Genomic DNA, 27,272 nt, shown 5'->3' with positions numbered 1-27,272 from the left:
ATTTCACAACTTCACAATTTAGTCCCTAAATCACAATTTCATCAAAATTCACTTTGTAAAAGTTGTTTATCTATCAACAACCTTTCATTTTCTAACATAAATTCAAATTTTCAGCATATTCATCCATGGAATAACTTCTATGCTTTGATAAATTTTCAAATAAATCCCCTAAATAGATGAACTAGACTATCCCAGTTTAAAAAATATAAAAATTACTAAAAACGAAATACTTACCCAACTATGCCAAGAAAGCTTGTTTTCTCTTTCCTAGGGTTTCCATGGAATATTTAGGGAAGAAGATGATATAAAATGATTTTTATTTCTTATTAATTATTTATCATCCATTAATTTTTCTCTTTTCCAATTTAGTCCTTACCCTTTTTTAATTTTTCCATGGATGAATCATCAAAAATATCTACTAACTTTTCTTTAATGGTCTAATTATCATATAAGGGCCTCAAGTTTTGAATTCCATAGCTATTTGATCCTTCTAGCTACTAGAATCCAACTTTTGCATTTTATGCAATTTGGTCCTTTCCATAATTGCGTACCTAATCGATAAAATTTTCTTATCAGAATTTTCATATGAAATTCCTAACATAATTCAAAACATGCAAAAATATAAAAATAAATTTTCTTTCCAGCTTGGATTTGTGGTCCTGAAACCATTGTTCTGATTTCACTGAAAATGGGTTGTTGCAGTGCCTAATGTGTATTTAGACCATGAGCCATATTAATGGTATCTAAATTTCAAATTTGAATATGCCTCTGATTAATTATTAAATATGCTAATGGCCTTGAACAATATAAGTTATATACGACTTTAATGTTCCCTAGTAAAATTTGTGAAATAGTTGGAATATGATTGGCATGCCAATAGGGATATGTGTGTACCTGGAGTTATGTTACCTTCAAGATTTACACATATTGCATGCACTCTCTATTGCCTTTGGCCTATGTAGTCACATGAAGATTATGATGCCTTCAAGCTTAGTACTTCGATACCCGTTGGTATTTTTTGTGGGATTACCTTTGGGCTTAGCATTTCAGTGCTCACTTTGGTTTGTTTTGGTGGCTCAACACATTGGTTCTCCTTGGTGTGTTTAGGAGGGTTGTAGTGTGGTACCTAACACTATGTGCTCCTTGTTGTGTTCTGGAGGAAGTTTTGTGTATTTAAGTCATTTCCCTAGTGTTTACTATGGGCTAATTGAACAAAATCTTGATAATAAGATCAACTTATGACTAAAAATTGAAAATTGTATTCTAAAGTGTAATGTGTTAAAATATTAACAAGTTAAAAGACTATGCATTTCACAACAAGGTTAAAATATGAGCCATAAAACACACGATTGAGAGTAAAACTTATGAGTTTCATATGCCCTAATAGAAAATTGAACAAAGTTGTGGATAGCTTGCATAAGGAACCAATGGTCATAAGTAATCTTAACAATTTAGGGAATTTTATTAAAAATATGAACGTAAGTATGATTCAATACTCATTAGGGCCACATGTTTAATATCCATAATGGAAATAACCAACATACCATTAATTTGTAAGTTGAGCCTCATAATTTGGTAATTAGATATGAACTTGTTAGAAAGATTAATTATGACATTTAAGAATTCTAAAATTTTGTTCTAAAGCATCTCAACATCAATAACCATATAGGATAAGTAGGATTAATCTTGAGTATTTATCGAGTTCATTGAGCTCATGTGTTAGTTGTTTGAATGCATAAGTATCAAATTCATCAAGAAATTTTGAGTTCAGCTTGGAAGCTCCACATCACCTTGAAATTTAGGTAATTATATTAGTTTTTACTTATATAAGGATTTTGCCATATACATAAAGACTTAGTTTGAATAGTGTATTTTGAAAATTTTAAGTTGTAATACAAGTCATTTTGATGTTATTAGTTAAGTTGTAATCCATCATTCAGATTTAACGTGTTTATGACTTGGATTTTAAGCTTAAATGAGTTTAGAAATTAAATTATGATGATTTGAATCTTTATGAAATGATATGGTAATGTTTGAGGACGATTTTAGGTGTTTTTGAATTGAATTTCAACTCCAAAGGCCCAAGTATGCTTAACCTCTGTGGTATTGCTACAAGTCAAACAAAATACAAATTGCTATAGTTCCAAGTAGTTGTTCTGCAACAATTGTTTCGCAACATGGAATAGTTGTATTGGAACAACTACTCCTACTCCTATAAAAAATGACCCAAATGAATGCCCAAACGTTCTCATTTTGTAATTAGACTTTGGAAATGGTCTAAAATCACTTGTAAGACTTCAAAAATATTTCAATGAAGGGTGAAAATTGATGATAGATTTTGATTTTGGATTTAATTTGTTCTTACTCGAATCAATTTGGATTTAACTTGTTTGAATTGGGTGTGCCCAAACACTTAGGAAATGATTCAAAATAATTTTAAAAATATATTCAAGCTTATTAATGTTGAGAATTGTTCTAAATATTTTTTATATAGTTCCTAAATGGTGTTTTATTAAAATAAAAAAAGTATTATACAATTCAAGCATTTTCTTTTTCGTATCAACTATCAGGACAAGCATTGGATGTGGAAAAAAAATTAACATTTCCTTTTCATATCAACTATCAGGACAAGCATGCGATGTTGAAAAAAAAAGTTAACCCATTGTAGTTGTTAGAATTAAGTGACTCAAATCCTTATTTAAATAAAAATACAGTGGTAAAATAAAATAAAAGTAAAATCCATATAAAACTACACTACTTTTATTTTATTTTAGAATGATGTTTTTAAACCTTATTAAACTCCATCTATTTTATATTGATTAGAATAAGGTGTTTCAATCTTACTACACTTCTATTAGAATATAGTTTTACAAGCCTCAAGCCTATATATAGACATAGTTTATTCCTCTTGTAACTTGTAATAATTTGAATTCGACACAGTAAATTTTCTTCTCCTCTGCCCTTGGTTTTTTCCCAAAAGGGTTTTCATGTAAAATCTGTGTGTTCTTATTTTTATTTATATTTTCTTTGCGATATATATTATCATTACCGACATTCTATTTTCACAAATTGGTATCAGAGCTTTAGGGTTTTTTTATCTCAATCACGGTAATTTCATCTTTGAAGTATGAAATTTCGCTGTTGGATCGCAACACCAGATTCGTATTGTGGCAGATAAAAATGCAGGCAGTTCTTGTACAGATGGACTTAGAGGAATCCTTGCTAGGGATAGATAAGATGCCTTCGACATTGACGGAGGAAGAGAAGAAGCTCAAGGATCGAAAGGCGTTAACACAATTACATCTGCATTTGTCTAACAAAATTTTGCAGGATGTGATGAAGGAGAAGACCGCCGTTGCATTATAGAATAAGCTAGAACAAATATGTATGTCGAAAACTCTAACCAGCAAGTTGCATATGAAGCAGCGTCTTTCTACTCATTGTTTGGAGGAAGGTGCGTCTATGCACGAATATTAACTCTGTTTAAAGAAATTCTCTCAAACTTAGAGGCCATGGAGGTTCAGTATGATAAGAAAAATCTAGGGTTGATTCTACTTTGTTCGTTGCCTCCGTCTTATTCAAACTTTAGAGATATGATTTTTGACCTCGTATGATAAGACGAAGCATCTTGTGGTTAAAACTGACTCTCAATGAGAGAGTTTTATTGTTCGTGGGAGACAAGAACAGAATGCTGATGATGATCGTGGAAGGACACAGGAATGAAATCTTCGCGATAAATCTAAGGGTAGATCGAAGTCTTCAAACAGATGTAAAACTTGTAACTTCTGCAAGAAGAAAGGGCACATTAAATCTAAGTGCTATAAGCTTCAGAACAAGATAAAAAAAAGAGGCTGTGAATCAAAAAGGAAAACAACTAGAAAATTTTGAAGAAGCTGATGTTGTAGAAGACTACAGCGATGGTGAACTTCTAGTTGCTTCTATCAACAAATCTAAAGTAAATTAGGAGTGGATCATTGATTCGGACTGCACCTTCCATTTTGTTTACAACTTACGAAACAATGTCTGAAGGTGTTGTTTTGATGGGAAATAATGTTTTGTGTAAAATTTTAAGTGTTGGAACGATTAAATTTAAGATGTTTGACAGAGTTGTCAGAACACTTAGTGACATACGGCATGTTCCAGAATTGAAAAGAAATTTAATTTCGTTGAGTACTCTTGATTCAAAAGGGTACAGATACACAACTAAAAGTAGGGTTTTGAAGATTTCCAAAGGTTCTCTCGTTGTGATGAAAGGGCAGAGAAAGATTGCTAAGTTTTATGTTTTACAGGGTTCTACTGTTATTGGTGATGCAGTTGTCGCTCCCTCTTCCTTGTCAAATGATGATATTACTAAACTTTGGCATATGTGCCTAGGGCATATGAGTGAGAATGGCATGGCGGAATTAAGCAAAAGAGGACTTCTTGATGGGCAAGGAATTTGCAAACTAAAGTTCTGTGAGCACTGCGTTTTGGGGAAACAAAATAGAGTTCGATTTACCAGAGGAATCCATAACACGAAGGGAGCATTGGAGTATATTTATTCAGATCTGTGGGCACCATCCAGAGTGCCTTTGAGAGGTGGAGCTAATTATATACTAACTTTTATTAATGATTTTTCTAGAAAAGTTTGGGCGTTCTTCCTAAAGCAGAAAAGTGATGTGTTTTTCGCTTTAAAGTCTTGGAAAACTATTATTGAAAAGCAGATGGGAAAACAAATAAAACACCTTCACGCAGATAATGGCTTAGAGTTCTATTCTGATGAGTTTAATAAACTATGCAAGTTAGAAGGGATCGTGAGACACTTAACAGTTCGTCATACTCTACAGCAGAACGGTATTGCAGAACGAATGAACAGAACAATCATGGAGAAAGTTCGATGTATGTTGTCAAATGCCAACTTACCAAATTCATTTTGGGCTGAAGCAGCCTCTACTACATGTTTTTTGATCAACCGATCTCCATCCGTTGCCATTGAGAAAAAAACTCCACAAAAGGTATGGTCTGGTAATCCCGCTAACTAATCTGATTTAAAGATTTTTGGGTGTCTTGAGTATGCTCATGTTGATAATGGAAAATTGGAACCGAGATCCATTAAATGTGTTTTTCTTGGTTATAAAGCTAGTGTAAAAGGGTATAAGTTATGGTGTCCTGAAAATAGAAAAGTTGTGATTAGCAGAGATGTTGTTTTTGATGAAACTGCTATACTACCTAACTTATCTCTTAAAGACTCTTCTAATAAAGAAAATCAAAAGCAGGTGGAGCATCAGTTTAATACAAAATCTACAACAGAGTCGACTCCTTAAGCCAGTACAAAAATTGAGAATAGAGTTGCTTCTTCACCATAATACTTTATCGCCAAAAACAGAACTAGAAGAGAAATTAAACCTCCAAAGAAGTATGCCGAGGTTGATCTAGTTGCTTATGCTTTAATGTGGCTGAAGATATAGATACGAACTAAGAGCCATCTAATTATTCTGAGGCAATTAGCTGTGAAGACTCAGAAAAGTGGATGTTTTTTATGCAAGAGGCGATGGAATCACTCCACAAAACAGACCATGGGATCTTGTGAAACTTCCTAAAGGTAAAAAGGTTGTTTGTTGTAAATGGGTGTTTAAAAAGAAAGAAGGGACTCCAGGATTTGAAGAACCTAGATATAAAGTAAGGCTTGTTGCAAAGGGTTACAGTCAAATTCTAGAAGTGGACTTCACAGATGTGTTCTCCCCGGTTGTGAAGCATAGTTCGATTCGAGCTTTGCTTGGTATTGTCGTCATGCATGATTTAGAGCTTGAATAGTTAGATGTAAAAACTGCATTTTTGAATGGAGAACTTGAGAAGAATATTTACATGCAACAACCAAAGGGTTTAACAGTCTCAAAAAAAGAGGACTATGTTTGCCTGTTGAAAAAATCCCTTTACGGTTTGAAACAGTCACCAAGACAGTGGTACAAGAGGTTTGATTCTTTTATGACTTCTCATGATTTCAAAAGAAGTAGTTTTGACAGTTGTGTTTACTTTAAGAAAAACAGTGATGGTTATTTTGTATATCTACTCCTTTATTTTAGTGACATGTTGATAGCAGTAAAAGATAAAAGAGAGATAAGAAAGGTCAAAACCCAACTAAGTGAAGAATTTGAGATGAAAAATTTGGGACCAGCAAATAAGATACTTGGTATGGAGATTCTCAGAGATAGAAAAACAAGTAAATTGTACCTAAGTCAGAAGGGGTACATTGGAAAAGTTTTTTGCAGGTTCAATATGCAGAGTGCTAAGCTTATTAGTACTCATTTAGCAGCCCATTTCAGACTTTCATTGGCTTTGTCTCCACAATCAGATTATGAGATTGAGTACATGTCACATATTTCATACTCTAGTGCAGTGGGATATCTCATGTATGCTATGGTTTGTTCACGTCTAGATTTATCATATGCAGTCAGTGTAGTTAGCAGTTACATGGCAAATCCCGGTAAAGAACATTTGAAAATAGTTCAGTGGATTTTAAGATACTTACGAGGTACTACTGATGTTTGCTTACAGTTTGAAAGAACTAGAGATGGAGCCATTGGGTATGTTGATGCTGATTTTGCTGGAGACCTTGATAGAAGAAGATTTTTCACAGGTTATATCTTTACAATCGGAGGTTGTGCAATCAGTTGGAAAGCCACTTTGCAAACTACAGTCGCTTTGTCTACCACTAAAGTTGAGTACATGGTGATTATTGAGGCTTGTAAAGAAGCTATTTGGTTGAACGGACTCTTTAGTGAACTCAATGAAGACCTTCAAATCAATGCAGTATTTTGTGACAGCCAAAGTGCAATCTTCATTACAAAAGATCAAATGTTTCATGAGAGAACAAAACACATTGATGTTCGGTATCATTTTGTTCGTGGTATTATTGCTCGTGGTGATATTGTTGTGAGCAAAATTAGTACCCATGAAAATCCTGCAGATATGATGACTAAGTCACTTCCTATAACCAAGTTTGAGCATTGCTTAGACTTGGTTGGTGTTCATTGTTGAAGTTAAACCCTTAAAGGGTTTTATGAAAGCGATGGAGAACTTGTTCGTTGAGAGTTCACGATGAAGAATTTGTTCATTGAGAATTCGTGTCAAGGTGGAGATTGTTAGAATTAAGTGACCCAAATCATTATTTAAATAAAATACAGTAGTAAAAAAATAAAAGTAAAATCCATATAGAACTACACTTCTTTTATTTTATTTTAGAATAAGGTTTTTTAAACCTTATTAAACTCCATCTATTTTATATTGATTAGAATAAGGTGTTTCAATCTTACTACACTCTTATTAGAATATGGCTTTACAAGCCTATAAATAAACATAGTCTATTCCTCTTACATAATTCGAATTTGACATAGTGAATTTTCTTCTCCTCTGCCCATGATTTTTTCCCGAAAGTGTTTCCACGTAAAATCTGTGTTCTTTATTTTTATTTATATTTTCTTTGCTATATATATTGTCATTACTAACATTCTATTTTCACAGTAGCACTCATAAAAAGCAAACACGTATAAGCTTTTTCTTTTTTTTCTTTTTTCTTTTTTTTTTGTCAAAATAGATTTGGGAAATGTTTTTGAGAGAAATTAGAAGGCCAAAAAATGGGTTGAAATGTTACATATATGTAAAGTATATTCGCAATCACCACGGCTAACTAGACAACCATTATTTTAATTAATTAAATCACCCACTCTTTCATCTTTTTAACTAAATTTTTAGTTGCGCACGAGAGGATAAGCAATTGGCATTTGGAGGTTTGCTGGTAATGGTGCTAGATGATGGAAGATGATAGATGGCGATGGAAGTTTGCTGGAAATGAGGTTTGGTGAACGAGGAGAATAGAGAGAAAAATATAATATTTTTAATTTAATTTAATTTTTATTTTATATTAATTTACTTAATTATTTTCTTTTCTTGCTCCAAGCCAAACGAAGGGAAAATAAATTTTTAATTACATGTCAACTCTTAATTGACCGAATAGGCTCAAGTCAAGTGCAAGTATCTAGTTCAATAAAAAAAAATTAATACATAACTCAAAAAGAAATAATTGCCGCAGTACAAGAAAAGACATGCGCTGTGATAATTCATGCACAAGATTTCATTCGCCCGATGCAGTCAGAAAAAACTAAATAATGTGTTATATACCCGCGATCCAAACTACATCAAACGTTACTTTAATGCCACAGTGTAAAGTAGAATGACTTAACATTCAGGAGGATAACTTTTACAATTATGAAACAAAAAAAATTGCACAACCCAGATAGCTTGAAGATAACATATGTAGGTGGCAGAAGCTTACTGCAACAAGAAACAAACTTCCCTCCAAATTTTATCACCTGGTTTGAATGAAGCTCATTTCGCAGATGAAAATTCCACTGTTGGCAGCTGCAAATAGTTGTGAGCTCTCAACGTGGAGGCAAGACAAAAGAATCCGTTGCAGGCAGGCAACACTATATATTTCCTTCCTCTTACAGAAACTTTACACTAGAGATGTCCTAAATGATCCCTATATATGCTAGTTAATCACTCGCTGCATCATGCCTACAAAAATTCGAGCACATCAAAGAATAATTGTTTCACTGTTTACTCCTGTATACCAGCTTCATGCTCACTCACAGGATGATCTGACACAGTGCCTTCTGATGATATTTCCTCTACATCAGGTTGTTCAGGTCGAGAATGATCTGACTGAGTCTTGCTAGAATCCCCACAATCAGGTTCATCTTGCCTCTCCTCTGGAGATTGATCCTGGACATCAATGGTCGGGCTCAGTTTAGTTTTCCCTTTGACAGATACACCTAGTGAATCTGGATATCCAACTTCGTTAACAGATTTTGGCAATGGAAGTTTGCCATCATGTAAGCTAGAATTTGTCATGCCAGAAGTTAATGACAAGTGTGGCCCTGGAGCAACACAAGATGCTACTAGTTGAAGCACTTCAGGGGAGGGGGATAATCCCATGCTTGATTTCTTTGGTGGAATAAGATACGCCGATGAAGATGATGGATTCATCATGCTTAAGTTACGAGGAGACCTGCTGTAATCAGATTCAATCAAAGGAAGCCCTGCAGTTCCAGTAACTGATTGTGGAAGCAATTGAAATGGTGGTGCCAACGGAATTGAGCATGCAGGAGAGAGACTACTACTTCCAGCTGTGTCCGGTAGGACCTGCCTGAAGATGTGCGACTTCCGTTTCTTTTTCTTTTTTAGACTGTGTCTCGGGTCCTTTGGTTGAGGAGGAGGGGGCCCAGGTACCACAAATGGGGGAATGGTAGGCTTATCTTCTCCATACAGTACACGAACTGACTGAGCTATTGCTGAAACAGTTGGTGGTAGATCAGGATCTGGAGGTTTTGCAGGAGTACTAACAGCTTCACGAAGCCAGTGAGGTAACTTGTTCTTGGAAGAACTATTTCCAGCTACTTCTTTTCCCTTTGAATAAGAAAGATTCAGCCCTTTATTTGGATCGGAGAGAAACCCAGAGCTGGCAGATTCACCATTTCCACCATTATTGAGGGAATCACGTAACATATTTAGCGATTTATCAAGAACACTAGGCAACTTCCCATGCTTCATTGAACCATAATCGTCCTCCTTCCTGTGTAAATCAGGGCTACTGGAGCAATTCAAACTTGAACCCAAGTTGCTGGCTCCAAAGGAATTGAGAAAAAAAGGTTTCTCACCAGGTACACTCACAGATGGCCCTGGCCTATCAGAGGGCCCAGCAACTGAATCTCCAGAAAAGTTTGCACGAGATTTGTCAGGATTCCATGTTGGAATAGGGGGAAAACTATCATTTTGCAAACCAAGTTGATCTGATAGCTCAAAGTGAGGCAGGCTAGAAGCTAGATCTCCAAAACCCAACTTCATATCAGTCAGGTGAGTTTGAAATTTTGAGGGTGCAACAAATCTACTACCTTGCAGTGCCCGCGTCATCATTCCATCAGGAATGCTTGGAAACAAGGAAGAAGGTTTGGTGGTTTTCGTTAGCTTGGGGAATTTTTGAACTGGAAAAGCTGGCCCATCCAGAATTTTAAGTTGCTCCTCCTCCCACCTAGCTGCCAAATCTTCTGAAGTTTTGTACTTTGAAAATCTTAGCCTGGGGTCTCTAAGCATGGCATCCCAACTACCTCGTCCGTGTCTACGAACACCAATCCAGAGAAAATCCAGTTCATCCTCTGACCAGCCCTCTACCTTCGATTTCTTTTTATACAAGTTCCCAGATCCAGATCCAGATCCAGTCCTCATCATAATATTTTCAAGCACCCTCCTATGGTTTTCAGGAAAAGAAGAAATGGGAGGCAACTGACCCAAACCCAATGTTGGAGGCATGTCCCTCTCTTGCTGATTGTACCTAGGCACATCTTGTGGAGGATATTTTAAATTGGGCAGCAATGGCATTGTAGGAAGGTCTTGCACTGACTCAGTCACAGCATCAAGCCTACTCCCTAAAGATAAGCTAGGCAACAGGTCATGATGTGATGTCATCATGCCTTTGGTAGGAAGGGAGAACCGAGGAAGCAATTTCTCATCAAAAGGTAAATTAGGCAGTGGCATCTTTTCCTGAAAATCAGAAGAACTAGCACCAGAACTTTCTAATCGATCAAAAATTTTTCCTTGTGAAGAAGCAGAAGGATACTGCAAGGAAACAAGTCTTGTCATCATATATTAACATGGAAAGGAAGGTTTTGTATTTGACAACTAAAGAAAAACAAAATGCTGACAAAGAGGGTTACCGGGTTAAACGGGAGCCAACTATCTTGGTTTCCAATTTTAAGACGTTGTAAAACTTCGGGAGGTGAATCTTGCAATTTAAATTTGTCCAAGGTAGTCTCTTGACCTTTTGCTTCTTTCTCAATTGAAGCTCCTGTAGTTGGAGCTAAATTGAATGGAAACTCTGGTCCAGTTCCTGGCCTGCCTTGCCGACAATTTGATCTTGAGAAGTTTTTATGAAATGAGTCAAACTGACTAGCATTGGGAGCACAAAGCCCAAGAACTGGCAACAAGTTGTTGGAAGGTAGAGATTGGTTATAGCTTGTGCCTTGATGATTGCTACTTGGAAGGATCATGTCAGGAGAAGACTGGTGAAGAGGGTTGACAGAAAGATCCAATTGTCCACTTGTTTTATGTTTTGACAGCCTCCCAAGCCTTAAAATTGAATCATCTTTGTTCTTTGGTTCATCTAATGATTGAGCATGTTTATCATCCTCCAAGTCAATTATCAAACACTTATCTTTATCTGACTGTTGATCAGATTGATTAACATGATCCCCTTCTCTTCCATTGATGGAAGGACACTGTGCTACCGACTCAAGTCCAGGAAATCCCTCACTGGGACGAACTTCTTCAATTGCATTCCTCCTAGCAAGCCGTTCTTTTTGTCGAGCACGGAGTTTAGTACTGTCAAAAAGGATTACAGAGTAAATTAATGCACCCAAGATATAAAAAATTTAAGAATGTATCCTACTAATTTACCAGAGAAAGCCAAGCAAATGTTATCTGAGAAAGTAAAAGATTAATAGTAGAAATGGCTACTACATTATTCAAAGAGTTCCTGTAATTGGAGCATGTGTGTTCTTCAACTAACGACTTAACAGTTTAACTCCAACAAATTCATTATATGGTTTCGTTTCTATGTTTAACAATAAGTCAGCTAACATGCATTCAAATTATTGACAGTGCAGTAATTTTGAAAATACTACTTTACTGGCATCTCAACAGAAAATTCAGCAAGTGGAATTCTCAGAAAGGATCTGAACTTACTACTTTGCTTTAAGAGCCCGTCCTGCTGGTGTATAATCCCGCTCTGGCTCTGTTTCTGGTTCCTTCTCTTCTTCCCCGCCACTCTGCTTTTCAACAGAATAACAAGTTGCTAACACCATGAATAAGCAATACAAGAACTAGAGTAGGTTACAAGTTACAGACTACTGAGCAAGCAAGTGAAGGTGGAATAAAGTAAGAGCATCCGTATATTTTGAAAAGTATTAAATATAAAGGAGAAAAGAGAAAAGCCAGTTTTATTGCAATCAAAAGCAGAAAGCTAAGTACCTCGGTCGTTGTCTCATTGGGATGTGGAGTATATGCCTCTCTATAGGAGACGGCTTTCCTTTGTCGCTTCCCTCTACCAAGGGCTGCTTCCTCCTCACTTTGATATTTCTCCCACCTGTTACACAGTAAATCAAGCAAGAGAGTTCAACACAAATCCGTAACAAAAAAACTAGGGCCAAAGTGGGAAATTAAGTTTTTGACATACAATATAATGACAGTTATCTACTTTTGTTCTTTTAACAAAAGTTCAACAGCATTTTTCTCTCAAAAGAGTTGGACAGCATTTAATGTCTGATTCATTTCAACTAGATTTAATTAAACTCTTAATGCTATAACAAAAGTTTACTCAAAGTTAATCTTCAATGATACACAACAGATTTAAGCTTAGACCAGATACTTTTGGATATACCATGTGAAAGGAATTTATTGAAAAGTACACACATCACATCATATTCTAACAAGATGACTAAACGGCTGAGTGCTTAAATTTATCATATAAGATTTTCATAGATCAATGTTATGCATTGATTGTTTTCCAAAGACTTCATTAAAATTACAAGGTGAAAGAGTAGCCATTCTCAAGTCAACATAAGTTGATCTCGACTCGTTATTTTGACCACTCATTCTGTTGAATAGCATTTATTTTTTCTAAACAACAGCAGCAGGACAATTTATTTATTATGCAAGTTCTGTTTCATTCAAAAACAATGACCAGTTCTGAATTGTGGACCACACTATATCAAGCAGGAAACTAAAAACTGGGACTGTAAACTGCTATCAATTTCATCATATAGAAGCTTTGCAGGACCTGAAGCAGAAGCTATCTACAAAGCCAAAATAAAAAATAAAAATGATGGTGGGACAAAGAGCAGGATATATTTAAGATAATAACCTCACTTGCAAACATCGGATTTGGAGGCAAAGTTTACAGATCTACAGGTGACATGCTATCAAAATTTAGTAGTACCAATAATGCCAAAGAAACTACCAAGAACTACCAAAAAGAACTCAATATAACCAGAATTTTCAACCTCCAAGAACCCAAAACCTCAGTTCTCAATATCTCAGTCATTTGAAAAAAAAAAAGTTCAATATTTGAAATTACTAGAAAACAAATAGCATAGGTATTTATAGCCTAATTCCTAACCTAACATTAAAAAAATGCCAAATTAACCCTAAATTCCCTCATAATTCCTTAGATACTTGAATACAAAAAAACATACATTACCAATAAAACAAATCTCTTTATAGTTTAATCCATCTCTATGCATGTTTGAGTAGTTAAAACTAGCCACTCATCACCTCAAGCTCAGTACAGGCAACAAGAGATCCCTACTCTGACTTAATATTTAAAGACAAAAGTAAAGGATTGCATCTTATTATCTCAATGATTAGCAACATGTCTTTCCTATAATTGAAGGAAAAAGAGAGGAGTTTTTCAAGTTCTAACAGCCTAGTGGTATGACCTGCGATCCTCATAACTTCAATAAACTAAAGTTCATAGCTGTTGAACTCATTCCACGGCTCTATGCAGTGCATGAATTTAATCAAATTCTCAACTATTCTACTGGGTTTTTCATTTGCAAAATTGGATTTTCCTGTGCCTTTAAACGTAAGGAACCTTTAGTTCAATAGCTTTTTCATAGAAAAGAAATGGGATGGGAAAAAGAAAGATATTCACCTCACACGCAAAAGTTTGTCCCATTCATTTTCTTCAGTACCATTTAGCACATTATCTTCTTTCTTCTCAGAAGTCTGCTCCAAAATATCATCAGCAACAGCTGAAGGAGATTCACCTCCCCCTGGTTCTTCTGTTGTTTCATCATTCCATTCAACAGACTGCACAAGAAGAAAATGAAGAAATGTTCAATAAAGAAACAACAAGATTACGGCTTTCTTTGAAATTAGAATGACTGCAAATAATAAAAATAGGAAAGTCTAACACAAACACAGGTAAAGACCAAAAACAATAAAATATTAGCAATTCTAAGAAATTTTTAAGCAAAATGAAATCCCATCAAGAGCTACTTTTAAGACCCCACAAACAGTGGCCAAAAAAATATGCATAATGAAATAGTAAAACATTTAATAAACTACCAATTTTAACAATACTAAGAAACTCTCACGTAAACATGAATTCTAAGGGGCAACATAATTTAAAAGAATAACAGATGCAGTAACCTCAACAGCTAGGTCTAATAGTTGGCAATAACATTCAAGTTTGCATGCATAAAAATACTTATAAACTGTAAACAATTTACAACCTAAAGATACAAGGAGTCTTTAGGCTTGCTAAAACAGGTACAGCTCGTAACAACTAAGGGGCAGACCCTAGAGCTCCTACTTTGACCAACTAAACCATATAATTTAAGCTCACTTCAGGAGTTTTTCTTTTTTGTTGTTTCCTTTTTCTTTTTTTCATTTTTTCTCTTTTTTTTTCTTTTTTTTTTTTTTTTTTTTGAGGGGGGGTGGGACCAATTTACATAGCAATTCTATTGTAAACAGAATATAGAAGCAATAAAACTGTGATTCCAGGTTTGACTGCTAATGCCAACCATTAGAAGCAACAAAAGCATCAGCATATCATTCCCATGCAGAGAGGAAAAAAAGTACAAGTCATTGCATTTGTTAGCCAATGAATGTATTAACATACAAAACCACACACACTTCAACATAACATAAGTAGAATACCTCACCTTTACTGAGCCAAGCATATCATTTTCCAAATCCCCCTCGGCATCAGTTGGTCCAGACTGAAGGTTTGTACGATCAAGCAATTTCAAAATTGCACTTTCATCCCACACAATCTTGTTGCTGCCATCAGTACATTTGTCTTGGTACACATCTCCGAGACCACCAACCCTCTTCCGGTGCTTATGATCTGTATCCACTAATGCATCTTCTTTATTGTTCTTACCTTCACCTGAATCTTTCCCACTAGAAGAATCAATGAAGAGTTCTTCCGTTCCCCATCGCAGAATGTCTTCTACTTCCTTTTGGGATCCAGACTTGTTGACAAACAGCTGATCAAGCATTAGCTTCTTTTTAGCAAGTTGCAAGATCCGCTCTTCCACACTGGCACGAACTACAAGCCTGTATACTAAAAGTCTGTTTGATTGTCCAATTCGATGTGCCCGATTCATAGCTTGGATGTCAGCATGTGGGTTGAAATCAGAATCATAAATTATAACAGTGTCAGCTGTTGCCAAATTGATACCAAGACCACAAGAACGTGTTGATAGCAAGAAGACAAATCGACTTTTATCTTGGTTGAACCTTGATATCGCTGTTTGACGATCAGCAACTGAAACAGAGCCATCAACTCTCTCGTATGTTTTAGGGCCAAATTCTATGGTTAAATAATCCTCAAGGATATCAAGAAGCTTAGTCATTTGTGAAAAGATAAGAACTCTATGGCCTTCTCTATATAGGACTTTAAGCATGGAATGCAAAAGAGTCAACTTGGCTGAAGCTTTTATACGCATTTCATGAAGAAACTCTAGTGATCCAGACTCAGGCTCAGTACCTGGTATGAGATATGGATGATTACAAACCTTTCTCAGTTGCATCACAATGTTTAACATTGACTGCTGTGCAACCCCCTTCCCAATATTCCGTAATATCTGGTAGTTCTTAGTTAGCATTGCACGGTAGTATTCAGCTTGAATGGATGACAGTTCAACAGGCACCATTCGTTCAGTTTTAGGGGGAATATTTTGCATGGCATCCCTTTTAAGTCTTCGAAGCATATGAGGAGCAACAAGTTTCTTTAATTCTTCGACCTTTTCCGCAGTTGTGAGATCATTAAATTTCTCCTCAAACGAAGATAAAGAAGGGAAGGAAGCTGGCTGCAAGAAATTAAGCAAGTTATACATCTCACCAATGTTATTCTGGAGCGGGGTTCCAGTCAATAGAACACGATGCTGGAAAGAGAATGTGTTGAGCAAGCTAAACAGCTTACTTCCTGAATTTTTCAAGCGATGACCCTCATCAACCACAAGAACTTCCCAAGGAACACCACGCAAATGAGATGAGTCCACAAGAATCATTTCATAAGTAGTTAAAAGAACATTAAATTTGTACGAAGCTGTTTTCCTACTCAATTCATTCGAATCACTAGCATGCCATTCATACTGGCGAATGATGGCTCTTGCTTTGGCGCAACCATGATACTCCACAACATTTAAATCAGGAGCCCATAATGAAAACTCAGCAAGCCAGTTAGGCATAGTAGAAAGTGGAACCAGCACTAGACATGGCAGAGTAGCTTTAAACTCAAAATAAAGTGACGAAATAAAGGCGACAGCAGATACAGTTTTTCCAAGCCCCATTTCATCAGCAAGTATAACATTTTTGGATTTATGCCAACATCTACGCAGCCAGTTAAGTGCTTCAAGCTGATGGGGAAATAGAGAGCCTCCCTTCAATTCTTTAGGTTGATCTGCCAAAGTAACAATATCATGCTGCTGCTCACCCTTTGCCCTAGCTTCATCCTTAGTAGCATCTTTTTCCAATGTTTGACGTTCAAACTGTTCAAACAGATTAATTAGATGAGAAGATTGCTGAAGAACAGGTTCATCTAACCTTTCCCAAGTGCATTCATCATATGGAAGACCAGTCCACTTCACAAAAGCTTCCCGGCCATTATTTGTAACACGGAGAGAAATAACTCGCTGAGGCTTCTTCCACTTTTCCTCACAGATATTTATCACAGTTGTCCCATATTTGGCCTTATAATTTTCTAGTTTTCTCTTCGCCAGAATTTTCAGCTGGGATTCAGAAATCCAACTATTATGCATATGGGACATCCCCACCCATTTAACAAAAAATTCATATGAGACCGTCTCCTCTTTAGAACATGCTGATTCAGTCACAGCAGGTTCTTGGACTTTATTTTCAACACTGCTACGTATTTTCATTTCTGCACCCATCTCTTTCGTTTTAGCAGGCGTTTCACAAACTTTTGGAGCTTCAGTGGCGCCATGACTTTTCACATTAACATCAGCAGTCAACTCTTCTACTACAGTTTTCTCATTTCTTTTTCCTGAATCTTCTACACTTACCACGGATTCATCTTGATCCTTACCATTTATGATTGCACAATCTGAATCCTTAGTGTCTTTGTTCAATAAGTCCAAAGAATCCCCTCCTTTGCATTTCTTAGTGACAGACCTTCTATATACATTCATTTTATCCACTCTGACATCATTCTTTGTGCTTTCTTCTTTATCAGAACCTTTCAGAGTCTTAGGGCAACCCTCAGTAAGATTTTCAGCAGTTACTGTATCTGAATCAATATCACAAACAGAATTCTCCTCTGAAAGTCTGCTTGGATTTACTGCAATTACAAAATCATCAGAAAGCATGTCCTCTGAAAGTGCTGCAGATGCATGATGCAAAATACTAGCATTATCACCTTGAACCCGACAGCCTAGAACTCGATCAACCTGTGAAGCAGATAAGTAAGATACTTGGGAAAAAGGTGAGCGATTATCCACAAAAGTAAAGAGTTCATATCGGATACATATAAGTCAACTAACCTGCAGAAGTTCGGCAGGAACACTGTCTTCACATCTCAGCGGGGGATTGAGAATTCCTTTATCTAACTCATCGGACTGTTGCTCTGCACCCTCAGAAAGCTTCTGATCAAGAAAATTAAAGGATTTAAACAAGCCGAAAGAATTCCAAGAGTAGTCACAACAATGTGATTCAATCAGCAATGAGAAACATTAACAAGTGAAGAAAACAATGGTACTTTCGTAAGAACTCATATACTGGAGCATTAATATGTGTGTGTATCATATTTTCAAGGCATTACCTTTAGGAAGTCACACTTACATGTTCACTATAAACAGAGTACTAAATTTATGCACCAATAAGAAAAAAAAAAGACCATCCTAAGATGCACCTCTAAATTTATGCACCAATAGGGCAATAATAATATTGGACAGTTATCAAACTGTAAACCAAAAACTTGAACACCAACATAAAATCAATAGACAACTTCATCTAGACATTCTAGTTCAAATATGCAGAACATGTGAAGTTCAGAAGACAAAAATAAAAGATAAAGAAAGACAACACGTGCATAAAATATAGCTTATATTTAACACTGAACCAGTACAAGTAAAGCAGGAGGAAATCCATTAACTCTATAGTGTAAGCTCTTACAATCATGATCTGATTAGTTCGAGAAGTGATCTACCCATCTTAGGTTTGAATTTGTATACCACATGGGAAGAAGGCTCTCAACTAAAAGATTAATGAAGTTTTCCATTTTGGATTATCATATAGAACGATAAATCCATACAATGCAGGAGAACACTGCAAAAACGTAGCAAATTAAGGAAACTAGTTCAAATTTTAAGGGGGGATCTCAGCCTGGGAGACTACGGTTCAGAAAGACCCTAAGCCTCTTATATGAGCTCTACTCTGATTTCAAGGTATCTATAAAACCAATCCATCATATATGACAACGGAACTAATTGTCCAGATATTATCTCTCCCAGAAGAAAACTTCTAAGAACTCTGCTTTTCACCAACAAGTTCCCCCAATTACATATGCATGACTACAGTTCAGAAAGATGAATCCATTAAAGTGCAAAAATTCCTAGAGGACAATAATAAATATCTACAAAGACTCATTTAAATTAAAAAAATCATCTACATAATTCACATCAAATCTCACCTGAGCATATGAAAGAAAATAGAAGACCTCCAACATCCCATTAAAAAAAAACCTATAAGATTATAACATACCTCATCTTTTTTCTGAGTATCAAAATTCTTGCTCCCATCATCATCCTTTGACAAAGATGCAGAAACCCCATGGTTAACAGGCTTCTGTTTCTGTTTCTGATGAGTTTTACTAGTTCCAGGGCCAATATTATTTGCTTTGGACCCCTTCTTTTTAGAAGTACTGACAGTACGCTTACCCTTATCACTCTTACGCTTCTTTTGACTTGCCTCATCGCTGACTTTCTGCTTTCTTTTTCTGTCTTTCCTTGTGGCTACACCAATTGCAAGAACAACTTTGTCTGTGGGAGACTCATTATCACAAGACAATTCATGCTTCGCTTCAGGTGCTTCATCATTTTTCTCTGAGTTTGTACTCTTAGAATGAGACAAAACCTCACCAGCTACAGGATTTAACTTCCTTTCAGCTGATGAACCTGTTGGAGATGCAACTGGCTTCATTCCATCATCAACATTCATACATGATGAACCACCAGCTACAGGAGTTAACTTCCTTTCAGCAGATGAACCTGTTGGAGATGCAACAGGAGTCTTCTCATCATCAACATTCACACAAGAAGCACCACCTTCCTCAGCACCACCAATGGATGTAAGACTTGGTTTAGGGGTAGAAGGTACATCTATATGAGAGGTTTCTGGTTCCTTTTTCAAAGTATCCACTCCCTGAGCTACATCAGATTTTCCTTTACTAGAGGATGATCTTTTCTTTGCAATAATGGATGTTCCAAAAATCCGGGACACTTTCTCAGTAGTAGGTGACTTTATTCCAGTTTGAGCTTTTGTCTTGATAGTTTTTGATCTTGCTCGTTTGGAAATTGAATCCAGATGAGTAATGGGCTTGAGTGAATCGGTCTTCTTACAGCACTTTGGGCATTGCCACTTTCCCATTGGGATGCGCTACAATCATGGATACAGAAGAACAATGAAAAGAAAAAAGATAGAATGAGTGAAAAATAATAGCTAATGGAGCCATAAAACAAAGAAGAGGATTATCTCAAGTTAGCTGTGATATCCTACCTTAAGAGGTGGATCAAGGCATTGTAGATGATAGGTCCTGGGACAGTTATCACAACACAACAAGTTCCCACCAAGATCACAAATAACACATTCATAGTAGTACTGAAGACAATAAAAATCAGAATAGTTGTCAGAAGTAGTTTAAATGTCTATAAAACACAGTCAAAACACAGGATTGCAAATGAAAGTATATTTCATTGAATTTCGTTCTCTGTACATTATTTGTCTCCTCACACCAATGCAGTATGATACTAAAATGGTTTTCTCTGAGTTTCTAACAATGAAACAATGAACTGATGCATACAAGAAGTGCACTAAGCCTATTGCAATGGAAAAAAGTTCTGAAAACCCAAATCCACCAATAGTTCTTGTTCAGAGCCTGGTTCCTCTTGAGTAAAAAATTATATTGAATTGAAGCATGCATGATTCAAAAACTTCTGGCATGTGGATTCTGATACTTGATAAAAACCTAGCTAAATTCATAACACTTGATCAATTTTGAGTAAAATTTGAACATATTGACAACTTTCCAGAAAATGACTGAGGAGATTGTTTAGCTACATCAACCATGAACAACCAAATCAAAAGACGAAAAGATAACTACATTACCATGAGGGGAACAACTCAATGAAGGAACAAGAATTGAAAAGAACATACCCCATCATTTCCCTTCTTTTTAGATGATGACTGGTCGGTACTAATTTCACCTTTCAGCCTACGCTTAGCTGAAGAACTCCTTGGAGATTCTGATAATAAGTTTTCTTCTTTACCATTGGCTAGGGATGGACCACACGGAAGCTTTCTTCGTTTGCGCTTCAGGACCCAGTTTCGGTTAATCATTTTACTATTCAATGAACTAATGTCTTTCATCTTTTTCTAATCATGGGTATTAACATTGCGGCTATGAATAGCAGAAAGTATGTCAAATCACGGACAGAACAATGAAGCTTCCAATTGGCAATCTTAGCCCCCGCAAATAATCACCGTACAATTTCATCATTTTCAGCAATACAACTTGTTACAAGACCGAAAGGCAACTACGAAGCAACAATGGTTTTATTACTCCAAAGAATGGTGAAGGATGCATGCAAACAGACTGAAAGCATTTCAGAAAAGCGGTTTTTTTTTTTTTTTAAAGCAGAGGGTAGGAAGAGGGAAATCATACTGAATTACTTAAAACATAAACTCATGATATTGAACACCTCATTTATTCCAGTTTCTAGACGAGGCCAAACAAACTCAACTTCAGATTAGTCTTTTGTAATTCAACCAACTTCAAACTGCCGCGAATAGGCAACATCACAGTTCACATTATTCTCAGTGCTTGTTTCTAAACTGTCAAAATTGAAGTACCAATATAAAAAAACCTAATTCAACTAAAGCAACAGAATCAATCCATGTAAATACCAAAAGAAAGTCACTATGGTTTAATTAAAAAGGTGAACATAATAGTCAAACCAAATCCAAACTCCATATTCTACATAGAGCAGAAGCAACAACGGAATCAGACAATATGACAGAAGTAGCATCATTAATCCAGGCATCATCTATGGGATAAAAAAAATGAAAAATCGGAAGTAACAGCATTTACCCAGGTTTGACACATTCTACACTCAATTCAATCAGCAACAAGAACAAATGCAAGCCTAAATCCCAGTGGTAAATTAGAACAGCTTGGGAAATGTAATAGCTAGGAGCCACTATCTAGTCTAGGAATGAAATAAAACATCTAAACCAAACAAATGACCATAAAATGCACAGCAAATTAACACGGAAAACGAGCCAAATTGAAGAATCAGTTTCGAAAATTCAATATATGCATAAAACGTTGAGCTTGCATTGAACTGAAAACCCCATTTCAACAAAACTCACCTGCAATGACAAACTCACTCACAGAACCCCAATTTCGGAATTACTGCAAAAGCCCACCAAATTTCAATCAAAGTATAAACACAAACCTCCCAAACATGAAAACAACAGAGAACATGCAATAAAACATCAGAATACACATAATAGACAGCTCAAGGCACCTAAATTAGAAAACCCCAAAGCTAAAAAAAGGAAATAAGTAATACCCAGATAGGAAAAGAAGCTTACCAACCTTGCTCGTGGATCAAAGAATCAAAACCAAGTGGAATAATATGAAGAGTAACAGATTGAGAGATGTAGTGAATAAAAACAGATGGAGGAGGAGAGAGAAGGGAGGGTATTAGGGTATAGCAAAGCAAAGAAAAGGGAGCGAAGAGAGAGAGATACGAGACAGAGAGAGAAAAGGCAAAGACACGAGAAAAAAATGAAAATAAATATAGAGAGAATTGACAAAAATAATAAAAATTAACCCCAACTCGAAAAATAAAAATAAAGAGAGAAAAGGTGTAAAGAGAAGGATAGGGGGTTTTATAGAGAGTGAAGAGAGCATACGATACGGATTCGCCGGGGAAATAGGGGACGGACGGGGTTACCACTCTGACATGGCAGCGCATGAGAAAGAGAGATATTAAGGAAAGGGAAAGCAGCCCTTCCTCCTCCCCTCTCTCCCTCTCTCCCTCTCTCTCCTACCTAACCACTGATGATGTGCCACGTGGCTTCACCAGACGCCACTTCCTATTTTGTTTGCCCTTTTTCTTTTTGTTTTTCTACATTCCTTGTCTATTTTTATTTCCTTTCTCTTCTCCCCAAGCCCAAAGCCACCACACCACTGCCCACGAAAGAACCTTGCTTTCCTTTCGCTCTCCTCTCCTCGTAATCGCCGCCATGCTTTGCCTTTGCTTTGCTTTGCTTGGACTTGGATCAGACCCCTCTTATTGTATACGCTGCTGTCTCTTATTAATATTATGCCTTCTTTTCTTTCTTTAATCTTTTTTTATTTCCTCTTACTCGGTTTTGTTTTGTTTGATTCCGACATTGCTTCGAGGTTTTTTTTTTTTTATCAATTTTCGTTTTGTTGAGATACTCATTAAATATTTTAATACCAATCTTCGATTTTCTAACGAGCACTTTTCTTGGTTTTAAGGGTTAAGCTTATAAGTATAACTAGTTATGTATAATAAAAACTAAGAGATTTATAATTTTTATAAATTTTAAAGTTTACTTACTAAATCTAATCCAGATTTATTATTTGCTATTTAACTACATTATCCGTTAAGCATTTAATAAGTGTAAATAATTTCAAATAACAACTTTAAAATGTAAAATGTATAAGTTTTCCTCCTTCCAATTAATTTTGAGTTGCTTTATCGAGATTAGAAGTAAAAAGGTTTCTAATTCAACGAATTAGGTCAATTCCAATTATGATTTACAAGCAATTTCTTTTACATCTTTAATTTAAGCTGCAGGTCCTATTTTGGAGACAGAAATCCCCTTATTAATATCAGGTCTGATTCCAGCATTAAATAGATCGATGAATAAGAATATTTGTTTATCTTTAATGAAAACTACGTTAGTAGGAATATATGTAATAACTTCTCTCGATTGGGTCTCAATTATTGGTAAAACAGTCATACTTCCTTCACCTAACTAAGAACCTAATTTAACGACTATTTCTAAAAGATGTGAATGCAAATAAAAATATTCTCTAGATAAGTTTTGTGACCCAACGATCTTCGTAATAGAAGAGACATTTGACACTTATCCTAATATTAAAAGACTTGTCTCGTCGTGACATTCTCTTGAATTCTCAAAACTTCTCTCACTAGATCCCTACAGTGACAAAGAACCCCTTGCCATCTCGGCTATGCTACTGGAAGTTCAAGGGAAGTCGGAATGGGGGAACACTCATATTGAGGTGGGTCCTTCTCAGTCCTCTCAATGTTCTAATGCCCACACCAGATATGGATCGAACTGTCTCACGACATTCTGAACTCAACTCATATACCACTTTAAAGGGCGAATAGCCCGATGTGTATTAATCAAATTTTATTTATTTCTTTCTTAAAATTTTTGAAAATTTCTGTAACGTTTCATTGATAATACAATTATAAAATTTAAACGTACTAATACATGATGCAATACATTCATCATATCTAATAAAGATTCTTAATAGTACACACTCAGTGACTAATAAAGGAAAAGTAAAAGGAAAAGTACTTAAGTAAAAGTGGATAATCATGTTAATTAAAATTTTATACATCTCTTGTCTAAGCTTATTCTCAAAAAAGAAGTTTCATAAAAAATGACAGCAACCTCTTCAGCCCGTCCATCTGTCTCCAATGCTCTCATTTCAATGCCTAGTTTTCCACTAAAATCTCACTCTGCTAAGAAGATTTACTACTTATATGAAGCCACTTATTTAAGAGTGGAAGGGAAAGTTCAGCTTACTGAACTTCCTATTGTAAATCTTTATAGTACTTATAAAAGACCCACCTTTTCTCCTGTAAAGAGTATCAAATCTTTGATCCAACATTCTCCAAAACAAGTTCGAGAATACGTTCAAGCCTCCAGATTTATAATAAATTTTAAAAAAAACATTATTTTGAAATTAATTTTAAACATAAATATCATAATAATAGATTGTGTAAAATTCTATTTTTATGTACAGATTCTAATTTAATTTTAATTATTAATTAGTGGATATGGATTGTTTGTTAAATTTAAATAATGTGACCAATTAATAAATCATTCAAATATTATTTTTTTTAAATATATATTTTTCAATTTAAATAGTATATTTAAATTCTAAAAATAGTGATAAATTTAAAAATAACTTTTTAAATGGTTTTAAAAATTACAATAGCTTTTTCAAGTAAAATTGTAAATTGAATTTCTAAATTATTAAATGTAAGAAAATTGGAAGGATTTATTCTATAAATATAACTTGCAAAACACCATTAAAACAAATTTAAAAAAAGCGGAGAGATTTATGTTACAATTTTTCCCTCCGCCAATGTTTATTATTATTTTTTAATGGATACATGTCAATGATTTAAAGTGTTAACATGTTGTTTCATACCATTTTATAACCGTACTTTGTAATACATATGTAAGATTTTTTAAAGGAATTGCACCATTTTAAATAGAAAAAGTTTTCTTACCAAAATTGTAGTAACTTTAAAGTGTGTATATATATTAGACCTGATCATTGATTGGGTCACTCGCCCAACTCTAAAGGTTCGCTTGAGATGTGAGAGGATTTGAGTAAAAATATAGATCTGAGAAATGAAATTGGACAATAAAAAATAATGTCTGTTTTCTAAACAAGTCAGGCCTCATGTAGGATTTTTTTAGGCCCAAGCCTGACTTGAATCAACTGTTTTTCTGTCGTCTACCTTTTCGTTACTATTTTGTTGCATATTTCTACTATTTTGTTGTTATTGTTTGAATATTGTGTAATTCTCATTTTATTATTAATTTTACTACCATATTAGAGGCATTTATCTGCTAAGTTGTAACTATTTTAATGTTATTTAAGTATACCGACTTTTTTTAATGTATTTTCAATTTGTTGAGAAATATTTATTTTAATGTTTTTAGTGTATTTGATGTATTATATTTTTAAATTTATTTTTATATAAAAATAATAATCTAAAAAATTTTAATATGGATGAGCAGAGTCGAGCTTGAGTTTATCATCTTTAATCTTAGTCGAGTTTGGGCAGAATTTAGGTTTATTTTTGGGTTGAGCTAGGCCTAGGCTTAGAAAACTAGGCCTAAAATTTTGCATTGGTCCGATCTGGTCCAAACCCAACTTGACCCATGATCAAGTCTAATTATACATCTCCTAATAATTAATAATATTTTATCAAGATAATGATTTAGAAAATAAAAAATTTATCCTCAAAAAATTAAAATAAAAAATTTAATATAATGAATAACGCATTCCATGCAATTTAAATATGGTATTAATTTTAATTGCGTAAATAATTGATTCGTAAAAAAATTTAAATATTATCTATAATTATTGTTGTTATATTATTATTATTATGAAATTAGATAATGATTTAGAAAATAAAAAATTTATCCTCAAAAAATTACAATAAAAAATTTAATATAATGAATAACGCATTCCATGCAATTTAAATATGGTATTAATTTTAATAGTGTAAATAATTGATTCGTAAAAAAAATTAAATATTATCTATATTTATTGTTGTAATTTAGTTATATTATTATTATCATCATCATCATAGCTTAGTATTATAAATAAGGTATTGATTTCAATATAACAATATATCTATTATCTAGCATCTTATCCGATAGATTCCTACATAACATTGTCTTCAATCTTCATCTTCATCTTTCAATACATCATTCACCCTTCTTAGTAATTAAATTAAATATTTGAATGTATAGCAATAATAGATTTAAAAAGTTGTTATATTGTATGCACTGCTTTAAAATTATGAAAAATATTTGTATTGGATGCGCGTATTTAAAAATCTTACAAAGACAAAATTTTAAAATATTAATACAAACAAATTAAAAAATATAAATGCAAAATTAAATACATAAGTTATGTTGTCATCAAAATAAATATTCAAAAAATTATATTTTGTCAAAAAAAATCATCACCAAAATTTTCCATAACTTTCCATTTTTTACATCATCCCATTTCTATGATATTTTTTTTCTAACCTCCAATTAAATACATAAGTTGCACATATTTTCAAGTCATTTACTAAGATATTATTACCAAACATCAATTTAAGTCATTACATTGTTTAACAATCATGATTTAGCCCAATGAACTAATACGAAGATAAACGGATACGTGGTTATCCACCCAAAACACGCAAGAATGCTCAGCTGAACTAATCCAACCAAGATCATGCTTGGATACTAACTGTCTAGCCCGAAGGTTAACATCCCTCCAAAAACACCCCTGGGCACCAAGTTTCAACCTCTTAGGCTTCACATCTTCTTCCAAAAACACGCCAAGACCACTGTAAATATAACACTGTAATTCGCAAAAAATGTTGGATCCTGGTACATTTAGTGCATAATAACATATCACATATCACATGTCATCATCTCATCACATATCAATCTCGTACAACACGCAAAATAACCTATCGACATGTTAATTGTATTACATCCTATGTTCATTTGGGTTTGATACATATAACAATAAAACACTTTTCAATTTAATCCATTTTATCACCTTGTATCAAACTGTAACAACTTACTTACATATATTCATAATTCACAAATCAACTTAAACATTACAAATTACACAAAAATATACCGTATGAACTTATCAGGGCCAAACAACAAAGATAGGAGTATCAAGGACTAGTCTGCAATTTTCTCTTTTCCTTGATTATCTACCAGTTCTTGATCTATACAACAATTTTATTTCAATTTATCAGCCTCAATTGTAACACCTTATACTTAGCCTGGTTGCTAAGCTTGAATATCAGGATGCCCCACCACCGTCTCATGTCATACTTGTAGTAAATTGTCATATTATTAAGAAATCACCCTCTTTGTCAGTGATCTTATAA

General features: G+C 34.7%; 1 protein-coding gene across 19 annotated transcripts; it reads right to left on the bottom strand.

The window, feature by feature from the left end:
• Positions 1–8,127: 8,127 nt before the first annotated feature.
• On the bottom strand, positions 8,128–22,707 carry LOC107935852 (protein CHROMATIN REMODELING 4). 19 transcript variants are annotated; one of them, XM_041082670.1, is made up of 13 exons: positions 21,931–22,707; positions 21,706–21,748; positions 20,491–20,870; positions 19,834–19,935; positions 18,820–19,713; positions 17,601–17,702; positions 17,477–17,507; positions 14,757–17,398; positions 13,742–13,899; positions 12,061–12,175; positions 11,776–11,861; positions 10,749–11,412; positions 8,128–10,650 (listed from the first exon to the last, which is right to left on the bottom strand). In XM_041082670.1, exons 3-13 carry the CDS (start codon positions 20,701–20,703, stop codon positions 8,596–8,598), a joined length of 7,062 nt encoding a protein of 2,353 aa, XP_040938604.1. In that variant the 5' UTR covers positions 20,704–20,870; positions 21,706–21,748; positions 21,931–22,707; the 3' UTR covers positions 8,128–8,595. The 19 variants fall into 19 exon arrangements, with proteins under 19 accessions (XP_040938604.1, XP_040938597.1, XP_040938605.1 ...); XM_041082663.1 differs by having other exon boundaries at positions 14,757–17,507; positions 17,601–17,699; XM_041082671.1 differs by lacking the exon at positions 21,706–21,748 and having other exon boundaries at positions 17,601–17,699.
• Positions 22,708–27,272: the final 4,565 nt, after the last annotated feature.

Source organism: Gossypium hirsutum, chromosome A12 (assembly GCF_007990345.1).
Source record: "Gossypium hirsutum isolate 1008001.06 chromosome A12, Gossypium_hirsutum_v2.1, whole genome shotgun sequence".
NCBI lineage: Eukaryota > Viridiplantae > Streptophyta > Magnoliopsida > Malvales > Malvaceae > Gossypium > Gossypium hirsutum.
The sequence above is the reverse complement of the archived record's forward strand: the minus strand, read 5'-3'. Positions and strand labels throughout refer to the sequence as shown.

Coding starts and splice junctions, on each gene's coding strand:
- LOC107935852 (XM_041082659.1), bottom strand. CDS start 20,703: ATGAAAGACATTAGTTCATTGAATAGTAAAATGATTAACCGAAACTGG. Junction 13,900..14,756: donor ATATGCTTGGCTCAGTAAAG/GTGAGGTATTCT, acceptor CTTCTTGTGCAG/TCTGTTGAATGGAATGATGA. Junction 12,176..13,741: donor GACAAACTTTTGCGTGTGAG/GTGAATATCTTT, acceptor ACTGTGTAACAG/GTGGGAGAAATATCAAAGTG.